Genomic DNA, 13,769 nt, shown 5'->3' with positions numbered 1-13,769 from the left:
CTAACAGTATTTCTTGACAAAAAAGGCAGTAGATTAATCTTTACTCTTTAACATGATTTATAAAGATTGGAGACGTAGTGTGTTAATTATCATGTCTGATTAAAAAGTATCAATTCCAGCAATATATAAAGCATCATTTAGACATTTACAAAAACATCCAAACACCATAAGGATATTTCATATGATAAAGCACAAAAACAGTAGAGAAGAACAAAAGCAAGAAAAAAACTACCTGATATTTCCAAATGCTGCAACTGGAGTTGTTGTTGTTGTACCTGTTCAGACTGCCCTAATTGTTGGTGCCCCTGCCTAATATTCACCAAACACATTGATTAATGCTTATTGCAAGATTGGAGATATGAAGTCTGCTTTAAAAGTTAGAGGTACAATGTAGCATTTGAAGTGAAGTTTAATGGGCGTCAAGTAATGTTAGATATTTTACATATGAATGAAGTAGATTTGAAAAACGGGGCACGAAAAACGATAGCATGGATTGATAATTAATGCCAACAAACAATTACACAGTTATAATAAATAACACCTTCATGAATGAGAACTTATTATAAAATGGTGTTCATGTATAAATTCTAAAAGTAAAGCCAAAACTTCAGATTATGTAATCTTTTAGGCACACAAACCATTGAAACTTGAAGCAATGGACAAATTAGAAGGTTCAAAGGGAATGAAGTAACGTAAATGAAGATTAACACTAAAAATCACTACTTTTGATTATACCCAAAAGGAATAGAAAACATAAGCACAATTTTGGATAAAACTATGAAATTAAGTAGGTAAGAAGAGTATTATTTGACACTAACTTCAAAGATCAAGAAAGATGGTGACATAACAAGAAAGAATTACAGAGAAAGAATCAAATTTCAGAAATTGTGTTATTATTAATAATGGATATGTAGTTTGTGTTATTATTAATAATGGAGTAATGATTGTACTTGAGGAACTTATAGAACAGAGTTGATGTACAAAAGAAAACATATGTCATCTCCTCCATGAAACCCATAACCTTTTTATTTCCAAACACGGAGAAAATTAAATTAAAAAAAAATATAGTTTCAATGAATACCAGGGACGATATAAATCAAGACCCATGCAAGAGGAAGTTCTATAACTCGCAAGCAAAAATGGAGAAACAGTGCAACTTAAATGGCCAAAGTGAGACTTTATAAAGGGAATTTTCCCTTTATTACTACTGGATTGGGAAGCACTAGTGATGGATTGACTGTTACAGTAGTCAAAGATGGAGGTGAGACTTGTTTTTTTTGGTAGGATGGAACTGGAACGAAATCGCTGATTCCACAAGAATTGAAAAAAAAGTTGTTTGTTTTACCTGATGGAATGGAATGCTCCATAATTCAATCCAAGGAACTTGTAGGTGAATGGATGCTAGAAGCTGGGGCCCTTGTTTTAGTTAATGGTGGACTATGTTGCATTGAGGAATTTAATAGGTAGTACAATATTAAAAAAAACAAGTATTTTTATTAAATAAAGAAGTAAAAAATAAGATGTTTTTAAAACCTTTATATGAACATCAAAATGACAGCATGAGGGAACATGATAGAGCTACTATATATAAGGCAATGGAGTAGCACACTATAAGTATTGCTAAGGTATACAATTTACAAAATACAATATACCCTTTATCTTGTAAATAACTACAATTTTGATCCCTGTCATTTATATTGAAAAACTATTTAATTTCTAGGCCAATATGATCCTAATCAATGTATCATTTCTTGGATGCTGTTATATATTATTTATTTTCCCAATATCATGTCACAAAATATAATTTTTTTCTTGATAAAATTCAGCTTTATCTGTGAACACAACGTTATCTAGGCTTTAATAAGCAGATTTAAATCAATAATGATGAACCTAATAGACCATATAATAAGGAAAACCACTTAACATGACATGTCATATATCATATATGATTGTATTAGCGGATTACATATTCAAAAAACTAACAACTTAGCAGCATTATCAAAGGTAATGCAAAGCCTTGAGGAAAGGAAGACCAAAACTAACAGTATTTCTTGACAAAAATAAAGGCAGTAGATTAATCTTTACTCTTTAACATGATTTATAAAGATTGGAGACGTAGTGTGTTAATTATCATGTCTGATTAAAAAGTATCAATTCCAACAATATATAAACCATCATTTAGACATTTACAAGAACACCCAAACACCATAAGGATATTTCATATACATAATGATATATATGATAAAACACAAAAAGCGTAGAGAACAAAAGCAACAAGAAAACTACCCGAGATTTCCAATGTTATTGATGGGTTCCAAAAGCTGCAACTGGAGTTATTGCTGTTGTTGTACCTATTCAGACTGCCCTAATTGTTGTTGCCCTAATTGCTGCTGCCCCTGCCAGATATTCACTAAACACACTGATTAATGGATTTTCTTAAGCAAACATAAGAAATTCTCAACAAGATATGAGAAAAACAAAGGATTTCAACAATTGAACTAATTTGTAAATAACAATTAAAGTAAATATGTGAATACTGTACATGAGTAAGCAATTATGATTATCAATGCTGAAAACAAAATACCTTTTAATAAGCTGGGGAACTAGAAATGTGGGAGCAAATCGCATCCTAAGACAGCAACTAAGAAAGCAACTGTGAAATCATAAAAAATCACGAGTTAGGGATGGAGAAGAAGGAACAAAAAAACACAGAAATATAGAGATGCGCATGAGCTTCAACACAGAAATATAGAGATTTGCTTGAGTTCTAAGCCTTGAATGAACGAGAAATAGAGATGGAGGCGTTACGGTTAGTGAAAGGGGGAAGACGGATCCTCAGACAAGCTATTCGATGAGCACCCAAGCTCCAAGAGAAATCCGAGACCGGAGACCGGAGACGACCAAATGCAATGGGATCCTAAGAATATAACCCTATGGGGTCGATCGATCGTCCCTATACCCACAAACAAACAACATCGTTTTTTATTTTCAAGCTAAATAGATTAAAAATATATATATTTTTGGGCATAGAAAGCTATGGGGACGACAAGTCGTCCCTATAGATCTCTAAAGAACACGCCAATCCCTTATTTTTCCCGCTTGCTTAACATGTTGAGACAACAAATCGTCCATATATCTTAAAAAGCCAATAAAAAATGGTCAACTCTATAGCGACGATATGTTGTCCCTATAGAAAGACTTATATCGACGACTAATGTCATCTCTATAGAACTCGTCCCTATAGATATTTATTCTTGTAGTGTATTGATTAATATTTCAAACTCGTGGTATGCGAGTATTAACCGGATGTATATGTGTGCCTTTGTGTTAATGGGCCATTAGTTTGGTAAGGCGGTTGAGAAGAAATGAATTTTATTAATGACATTAAAGTATTCAATTTAAAAATAAAAAAAACAAACACACCTAACGTTAAACTATTCAATTTAAAAATAAAAAACTCCTGAATAAATAATTGAACATAAATCCCACCATGCAAGATTTATTGTTATTTAAAGGGACCTTGATCATCCTCACATTTATGCATTCAATTTAAGATTAAATATGTCTGCAGAAATTAACATGGAGAAAATTTATTCCAAAGAAGAAGAAGCAGCGGCAAAAGAAATCTGGAAATATGTTTTTGGTTTCACTCCAATGGCTGTGGCTAAGTGTGCCATTGAGCTCGGTATACCCGATATCCTCGAAAAACAAGAAACCCCGATGACACTTGCTGAACTTGCATCGGAGCTCGGGTGTTCATCATCCTCGTTGTATAGGATCATGAGGTTCTTAATCCAGTATAAGATATTTCAAGAAAAACCCATATCAGAAACATCCCTAGGATATGCTCAAACATCTTTGTCCCGGCTTTTAACTAGGCATGGAAAGCATAGTATGGCCGATTTTGTGCTTTTAGAGAGCAGTCCGGTCATGTTAGCACCATGGCAGAAGCTAAGTGCTAGGGTTTTGAGCAACAAAAACTTGCCTTTTGGGGCAGCGCATGGGGATGATGTATGGAAATTCGCAGCGGCGAATCCTGGACATAGTAAGCTTATTGATGATGCAATGGCTTGTGATGCTCGGGTGGCGGTCGGGGCGGTGATTGAGGGTTGTCCGGAGGTGTTTGAGGGGCTGAAGACGGTGGTGGATGTTGGTGGTGGTGATGGAACGGCTCTACGATTGATTGTTGAGGCTTGTCCATGGATCAAAGGGATTAATTTCGATTTGCCTCATGTAGTGTCGGTGGCTCCCGTATGTAGAGGTGTAGAACATGTTGGAGGTAACATGTTTGATCATATTCCAAAAGCTGATGCTACTTATCTAATGGTTAGTGAATTTATTTGAAGTCTTTTAGTAAAACATACCTATTTAGTGATTGCTGATGAATATAGTAAAATGGAAAGGTGGTTGTACAAAATTTTCCAAGTGATAAACAAATATAAATAAAAAAACGAATATAAATACACATATATATGGACTAATGGAAAGTAAGAGTTCTTATTTATTGAATGAATTAACATACCATTCACCCCAAATCATGGATAGCCATCATCAAAGTGACGAGTGGTCACTCTGAATTAAACATTAGAAGTTAGTTTGAAGATTTGATTCTCACATAATAACGTGCCTTTATGAGAAAACACTATCATTAATACTTGATCAAACTTTCAAACATCCTCAAATCAGAAATTTTTTAAGTGCAATTTACAAAGATCCTTTTGGATATTTTTTAACTAATTTTGGTATATGAGGTGGGCTGGATAGATGCCCACTCTTATCGTGGGCCACCTTGGTTGAGTGGCGGGGTTCATTATGATTTGTAGAGCCTTTAGAAAGATTTAACTTGTTCCCCATTGATCATGTTTGAATATATATATTGTAGAAAGTACTCCATGACTGGGGAGACCATGAATGCATCGACATACTAAGAAAATGTCGAGAGGCTATTCCTCAAGATACAGGGAAGGTGATCATTGTAGAGTCAATTGTTGGACTTGAAGAAAATCATGAGTTTGAAGACGTGGTATTGATGCTAGACATGGTGATGATGGCTCATACAAGCACCGGGAAAGAACGAACTTTAAAAGAATGGTCTTACGTGTTTACTGAGGCTGGATTCACTCGTTACACTATAAAACACATTAGAACTTATCAATCTGTTATTGAAGTTTATCCATGAACCTCGGTCTTTTAATCTTCGTAAATAGTTTTTATTTGAGAATGACCTCTTTGGTTTTGATGTTTGTAATGATGTTTTGTTTTCCAATAAAACTGTAACTTGTTTTCTAATACATGTAGACATCGTGTATTTATGATATTTTTTTTGTTGGGGACACTTGTGACATCTATATGACTGGTCCAATAAGATGGTCAAAATAACTAGTCAGGTTTTCGGGGTTTTGGACCATTTATTTAGTTTGGATATCGGTTATGTTGGCCCGGTTTTGTTTTTTACGGTTAGGTTTCGTAACTATATTGCTAAAGTTTTTTGATATATATTGATTGGTAACTAAGTACGTAAAATAACTAATTTATAAAAATACCAATCGAGGCATATGGGGTTGATAATTGATTAACGATTTAATATAACCACAAATAATAACTTATCATATGTAAATGAGCAACCTGAGATTAAAGTGGGAAATTATTTATAAGTTAGTTAAAAGTTATAAAACAAAGAGAAAGAAAAAATAAGAAATATGTTTCTGTTTGGTTACCAACGAACCATCCCACATCGAGTTGGGTGAAAAAAATAGAGGATGAGATCAAATTATAAAAACGGATGTTTTCAAAGATTGAGGGCAACCATTATAATTATAATACATAATATAGGTAATTGAATTGGCATCTGGGACACGTGGCCCCACATTATAAAGGGTGCGTCCGCCCCTCCATGCAGACTGGCAGACTGCAGTATTATAAAATGCTTAATTATATCCAATAACGTTCAAAGAGTTGCTCGTTTTTAATATTATAAAATGTCTAATAACTTTTGAAAAGCTAATTACATCGTTTTTAAAATCTGTAATAATGCATCACTTATGATTTGCTATCTTTTATATTGTAAATTACTTTTGATGATATACAACTTTATCCACAATATCTTTATTTTATATAAAGGAAAATAAGCTTTTCTGACATGTAAAAAGTTATATGCATCATTTTCATTATTATAAGATGTTTTATATGGTTTAATTAACGGTAAATCGGAATGTTTATATTGTAAGCAATCCCCCTTGGCCCCTTCTATTTTCTTTGATTTGTATAATTTTATTAATAAAAGAACTAACAAGAAAATAGAACAAAGAACAATTGTAACCAATAAAATAAATTGCCTTTATATTTTTTCTATTTTTATGAACAAGGGGATCTAACAAGATTTTCAAAAAGATCGTATCTTTTCTAAAATATGTCATAAAAATTGGTTAAACACACCCGATTTTAAGATAAAAACCATTTTAAAGGTCAATACCATTTTGACTTAGGTTAAATAACCTCCGATATTAATTGTCTATATTTGACTTTTGAATTCTTTTTTCTTCAACTTTGACCTTAAATATTTTTATTTGTGTTATATATTACTTGATAAAACTTATAACAATAAAAAAAATTTAAAATACAATACATTTATATATTTTGCATCATGTATTATCTATCAAAAAACAAAAATATTTAAAATCAAAGTTGAAAAATTAAAATTTTAAAAATCAAATGTGAAAAATTAATTTGGGACCGAGGTAGTACATATTATCATAATTCTCACATTTTTACTTTTGATTTATTTGATCGAGACAATAATTTTATTAAATACGTTTTTACATCTTTACCCCTTCTAGTTAAAACTTATTTTCATTTTATATCCTTTTTTGTTTTGAAAAATTACTTTCAACTCTTATTACTTCAATTTAATACTAGTATATCTTAATATTTAAATATATATTATTATTGATTATATAAATTATTATGTGTATGATTCGTTTGGCTATATAAATTATTATGTATAATTATAGGAGTCTTATTTTTCACTAACATGTATGGTGTAATTGTTCATTCTTTAAACAAAAGCGAGCATGTTTATTGTAATAAACGTTGGTAAATGAAAATTCTAATTTAAAACAATATTAAATGAAAACTGTAGAAATTAAAAATTAGGAAAATGAAAACTATAATTTCTAATATAAATATGTTAAACAAAAACAATGGTAAATAAAAATCCTAATTCTTATTTATTGTACTTTTTTTTGGTAAAAAATAGTTGTTAGGATGTACTTTTAATATGGATGACTAAGCATACATTTCCACTCAACAAACTGTATCAAATGTAAAAACAATAAACTAAGAACCACTATAATTTAAATAATATTGAAATACATGTAAAGGAAATTTTTTAGAAAAATCCCAATGTTTTAAGAAAAGTTACACTTTGGTCCCAATAAGTTTTTTTGAACATAAAAGTCTCGATTATTTAAAAAAACACAATAATAAGTCATTTCCTATTAAAAGAAAAAAAATGATTTTTTTTTTTTTTTTTTTGTAAATTTGAGGCAAAATGAAATAATCTGGACTTTTATGTTAAAAAAATCTTGAGAGTAAAGTGTAACTTTTTCGAAAATATTGAGATTTTTCTGACAATTTCACTACATGTAAACGTTAAAATTTTAATGGTTAAACTTATAACTTTCTAAAACACTGAAAAATTAAAGGAAATAATTTCAAAGGGTTTATCCATAAGAAAAATGAAAGGAATTAATTTATGGGTTTTTTTTGTAATTTGGATGCTTTGTAAGTAAAACAGAATACTTTAGGGACAATTACTATATACAAAAACACAATTATAATTTAGATGCTTTGTGAATAAAAAAATAAATTTTGAAGGCCATTTATGAATAAAAGAAAAAGTTTAGCGACCATTACTATATATAAAAACACCGAGTTGTGCTTTCTTTTCATATATATACACACATGGTAATTAAAAAATAAATAATTATTATGTGACGTTAATATTATAAAAGCCCTAAATTTTAACGCGTAATTGGAAAAAGCCTTGATATTTTTTTTATTATTGTTGTGGCCACAACTTTCTCGCAGAATTATCACTCTAGCCCACTTAACGAGTTTCATAGTTAAGTTAGTTAATTTTTTTGCAAAATTAGTCCTAAGAAGTTCAAATTTAGTCCCCGAGGTTTGAAAAAAATTACACCACATGGCTTTTTAACTATATTTTTCGTTTTTTGTATACTTTATTTATTTTCGGTTTTTTATAAATATATGTACATTTTTTATTTTCTTTTTATATATATACTTTATTTATTTTCATTTTTTAACTTTATTTTTCAACAAATTTTTAAAACCTTTTTACCTTTTGTTTTATATTTTTTAGTGTATATATAGAGTATATTAGGGTTTTTTTTAGGTTTTTTCATATTTATTTTCGTATTATATTTTATTTTTTCATCTTTTTATTTTTTTTTATCTTTTTTCTTATTTGTTTTCCAATTATTTGTTTTATTTTTTTTTTGTATTTTTATCTTTTTATTGACATTTTTCAAAAAATATAAAATGTATTAATATATTAGAGTATATTACAATTTTGATAATTTATAGTTTTTGTAATTGTTTTTTATTTTTATTCAAGTAAATAAAGTAGCTATGTTTATATTTGTAATTTCGGTCCAATTTATTTTCTTTTTTTTTCTTTAGTGCTATTATATTTTTGTTACGAAAAAATGAAAATTAAAAAAAAATAGTTTGTTTACTAAGAATTAGTGTTTCAATGTGTTATATAACTTGCAAATTAAATCATATTTCTATATGTGATATCAATAGATTAAATTCAAGATAATATTTTTCAATTTGATAATAGACTAAAAAAAACAAAAAAATAATAATAATAATAGTCGATCTTTATAAAAAAAAACTTGTTATAGTAACTTATATTGAATTCAAGTTCGTTTACTTGAATCAAAGTAAATGAAAAACATTAGAAAAACCATAAATAACTAAAATAGGAAAAAAAATAGAAAATAAAAATTGTAATATGAAAAAACCTTAGAAAAAATATTAGGAAAACCATAAATAACAAAAAATAGAAAAAAAATAAAAAAATAAAAAGGTGAAAAAAATAAAAAAATAAAAAAATAAAAAGGTGAAAAAAATAAAATATAATACGAAAAGAAATATGAAAAAACCTAAAAGAAAACGCTAATATACTCTATATATACACTACAAAAATAGAAAACAAAAGGTTAAAAGGTTAAAAACAATTGTTGAAAAATAAAGTTAAAAAATGAAAATAAATAAAGTATATATATAAAAAGAAAATAAAAAATGTACATATATTCCTAAAAAACCGAAAATAAATAAAATATACAAAAAACGAAAAATAAAGTTAAAAAACCATATGGTGTAATTTTTTTCAAACCTCGGGGAGTAAATTTGAACTTTTTAGGACTAATTTTGCAAAAAAATTAACCAACTTAACCATGAAACTCGTTAAGTGGGCTAGAGTGATAATTCTGCGAGAAAGTTATGGCCATAACAATAATAAAAAAACTATCAGGGCTTTTTCCAATTACGCGTTAAAAATTTAGGGCTTTTATAATATTAACCCTTATTATGTGTAAAATTGTAAATGGTTAATAATTTAGATGTCATTTTGATTAATGTGACAAAGGTGGTTTTGATTTTAGTAAACTGGTATTCATCATGGTGTGTTTAAAATCCCTTCAACAAAAAGATTATAATTCATCTACTTGAGTTTTTGATAAAAAAACGTTTTTTTTTTAATATTTACTATATATGTATAATTTTAAATTATTTTATCAAACAGAGAGTTTCCAAATTAAATATCAAAAATCTTTTACGTGCCCCTAACTCCTCATGTGCGACTTTTACTCAAGGAGGTACTTTGTCTCCGGCTACACCTCAATATTCGACTCTGTCTCTGGCCACAACTCCATCTACGACTTCTTCATTCACATCTCCATCTCCAACCTCGTCTTCGATTTATAAGATTAGATTTCAATCTAAATCAACATACTAAAATCAATTCATCAATAGAAGCTCGTGTTGAGGAAGTTGAAAACTCATCTGACATGTCGAAACTCCAAGTCAACTTATCAGACAGCTGAAGGAGCAAACGTAACCACTAAAAAGAGCAATGCTTCAATGTGAGAAAAATGTCCCAAAAAACTCTTTAATTTGGAAATGTTCTTAAGAATGATATCATATTTTTATGGACACCTTATGTTAGTCACCGTATTTTCCCATGAATTGAGATGTATTACTAAATACACTAAATACATACAAGGATTACAATGGGCCAATACAAAGAGGGTCAATACATGTGTATAACAAGGTAATGGACTAACTAATACAAATAAACTATAAAATAAATATGAGTCTGCTAACACCCCCCCCCCCCCCCCCCCCGCAGTTTGATCGGGAGGAGCATTTTGGATGTTCAAATTGGTCTTGAAATTGTTGAAGAGTTAAGTCGGAAGACCTGTCACACCCCTAAACCAGAACAATGGAAACGTTCGGGGGCGGAGGACGTCATGTCAGGTATCATAACACATGCATTGTAGTAATCAAAGTACAATAACCATTGTATTAATAATGTATAAGTTTTTACATAAGTTTTGAAACACTAGATGTTCAACATCAAAAGTAGATATAGTAAAAGAAAAAAGACGCAACACGGTACTAGGCTGTCTTCTCAAAAGCTCCGGGAGTGTACTTGTCAACTGGATATTTTGAAAGAGAGGATCAACATTAAAGCTCGTGAGTTCATCAGTAGTTAGTTATGGTTGTTTTTAGTTTTAATAAAGTGATTAAATAGGCTTCAGAAAGTCCTATACTTTCTGCTTAACAGTTGAAAATTAGTTTAATCCCATAAACCATTCCATTTATAAAAGTAGTTTAATTCCATAAACCGATCACATAAACCGTTCCATTTGTAAAAGTAGTTTAATCCCATAAACCGTTCCATTTGTACACATATTCTTAGTTATATCCGTTCTACAGTAGAACATTGATATTAATCCTGGAAAATATTATATTTTCCTTAATACTGATTTGTAGTTTTAAACGTTCCAAAACCAAAAAGTACAAGTATATTTTTCATACATAATTTCATGATACGTAGTTTTAACCATAAGTAAAACTAACTGAAGGTATATTTGGTCAGTAGAATAGATAGGATGTAAATACCTTTTCTTACTGTTTTAAAAGAAGTATATTACTATGTAAATTAATCATTGTTTTCTCCATATGAGTTCTATTAACCATACTAATATGACTGATATGCTTGATGCGACGTTCTTCAGGCGTCGGAACGATATGACATTTGTCACCCCAGACCGGCCGGCCTAACTATAGCGAACAACTAAGGTGCGGGATTGTCAGTCCCGTATAGATCTATACACAAATTCACGCTCTCCCTCTAGGAGATTCTGGTTAATAAGTTAGGACTTAAGGTCATACTTAGATAAGTACACAACGAAGTGTCTCACAAATTTATTGTTTCAACGAGATTACGAGTAATACAGTGGAAAAAGCCTTTTAACAGTAAATGATGAAACTTTTCCATATATAAGTTTAAGATGATTGATATTGAGAATTAACCAATAAATTATACCTATTATAATTTATATGTTCTATCTGATTAGCATTATCTCTCATGGATGAACACCTTTGTTCAGCATGATACAAAGGTAATGATACCCACTGAAATAACATTATATATATATATATATATATATATATATATATATATATATATATATATAATTAAAAAGAAAATGACATTCGGACAAATAACACCACCTTAATCCTACATCCAAACAAGGAAAGGGAAATAAGGTAATTCATTAGTCCTAAGCCCTTCAAATCTTATTTATATATTTATACATATATCAACATGATTTTGTCAATTATAAGTTTAAAGAGTTATAAAAACATTTAAAAGAGTTTAACGTTATTCTAAAAGAGTTTATATGACTTAAATTCATTCTGGAAACATTTGGTAATCCTTTATTATAAACTCCATATTTAAAACCATAAGAAGAACCTTTATGTGATTGATATCACATGAATTATTAACACAATATGATTGTGTTTAACTTGTATCCCCCCCCCTTTAAAGTATTTAAAACTATTTAAAAGGGTAGATTATAGGGGTATGAACTCACTTGATAACTGGTGATTTGGGAAGCGTTTCGTTTATAGGAATGAAATTTCTTGACGTAACCGCGAGTTTTTGATGAAACACTGGGCTTCACATGGGCAGAGTTTCGACTGGATAAGATTCTTTTCTCCAAGGTTTCGGAGTGTCGGGGCTTGCTTCAGTTGATAGGGGTGTTACCCGGGCTTCGGGGTGGTAAAAAGTGGTTAAAAAGGTGTTTAGAATGAAAGGAGAAATCAAATATGTAAACCAAATCTGGAGACCTCGGTCCCCTTTTATAGTTGGCTGACCCTCGCACTACGCTGGGCGTACTTCGGTACGCTGGTCGTATCTTCGTACGCTGCGCGTAGGTGCTACCTGGCTTCGGACGTGTCAGCTTGAGCGAGATACGTGTACGCATGCGACGGACGAGCAACATGGACCATCCGAGGCCTAGTGTCCGAGTACGTTGGACGTAACTGAGTACGCAGGGCGTACTCCTTCGCACCATCTTCGTAATTTGAGCCCAGAACTTCAAAAATTCATAACTTTCGCATACGAGTTCCGTTTTTGACGTTCTTTATATCCACGCGTAGGTGAGATTATACTCTACAACTTTCGTTTAGACTCCATCAGCTAATTTTGAATTTATTTTTAGTGTTATATTTTTAACAGGCCGGGACAAGCAAGGTCCGTTAAAAATTCATAATTTCTTCATCTGATGTCCGTTTTCGTCTGTCCTTTTACCGATGTACTACAATTGACGAGACCTTCGATTATCATTTAGGTTCTTTTGGCCAAAAGTTGTTCAAACTAAAATTTGAGTTTCGGGCTCTGTATCGCTGTGTCGAAACTTAGAAAAATCATAACTTCTTCATATGAAGTCAGATTTAGACGTTCTTTTTTTCTGGACACTCTTAGTTTAACGCATTCTACGAATTTCATTTAGATTGTTAAGGATGAAAATCGTTTTATTAAAAATTCACATTTTACATTAAATAATGATTTGCCGGTTTTGACGCGGATCTTCTATTGGTCATAACTTCTTTGTTATAACTCGGATTTTAGTGTTCTTTATATTTTGGAAACCTTGTTACAATATCTCTTACTTTATTTATCCCAAACAAGAATATTGAACACTTTATTTTTGATGTTATTTTAAGTTGACTTTTATTCAACATGAATGACCTTGGGTTGACTTTTGTTGACTTCAAAGGCTAGAAAATAATGGGTTGTTACACTATCCCCCCGTTAGAGAGAATTTCGTCCCGATATTAAGTCTAAGAGATACACATGGATGAATGTGAAAGGTAAGGATACTCATGTTCCATTTGATCCTTTCTCTGTATACGAATTCAAGTCCTCGTTATGAATTCCAGTGAAAATTCACTATCGGGGTACGCTTTCGTTTTCGTTCTCTGGACTTCCCCTTCTAGGGTTTATACGGATCCTTTGACAAAACTAAGGCTCTCGTTTAACTCAATTTAATCGAGTGGGATAACAAGGGTACCGTTGGACAATACTTTTTCAAACTAACGTCGTGGAAAGATAGGGTGTAATTTATCGAACTTTCTAGGTAGTCGGGAACTGTAAGCTACTGGACCAA

General features: G+C 30.6%; 1 protein-coding gene across 1 annotated transcript; it reads left to right on the top strand.

Moving 5' to 3' along the window:
• The first annotated feature begins 3,533 nt into the window (after positions 1–3,533).
• Positions 3,534–5,289, top strand: LOC145069199 (acetylserotonin O-methyltransferase-like). Its single transcript, XM_079016149.1, has 2 exons — positions 3,534–4,326; positions 4,883–5,289. The coding sequence occupies exons 1-2, from the start codon at positions 3,562–3,564 to the stop codon at positions 5,177–5,179; spliced, it is 1,062 nt and encodes a 353-aa protein (XP_078872275.1). The 5' UTR covers positions 3,534–3,561; the 3' UTR covers positions 5,180–5,289.
• The last annotated feature ends 8,480 nt before the right edge of the window (positions 5,290–13,769 follow it).

The sequence above is a fragment of the Lactuca serriola genome, chromosome 8 (assembly GCF_051521515.1).
Source record: "Lactuca serriola cultivar US96UC23 chromosome 8, Lser_US96UC23_V15, whole genome shotgun sequence".
In the NCBI taxonomy this organism is placed as follows: Eukaryota; Viridiplantae; Streptophyta; class Magnoliopsida; order Asterales; family Asteraceae; genus Lactuca; species Lactuca serriola.
The sequence above is the reverse complement of the archived record's forward strand: the minus strand, read 5'-3'. Positions and strand labels throughout refer to the sequence as shown.

Bases quoted from the DNA above. Each gene is read 5' to 3' on its own strand.
- LOC145069199 (XM_079016149.1), top strand. From the start codon at position 3,562: ATGTCTGCAGAAATTAACATGGAGAAAATTTATTCCAAAGAAGAAGAA. The intron at 4,327-4,882 runs GTTAGTGAATTT...TATATATTGTAG, and splicing joins CTGATGCTACTTATCTAATG to AAAGTACTCCATGACTGGGG.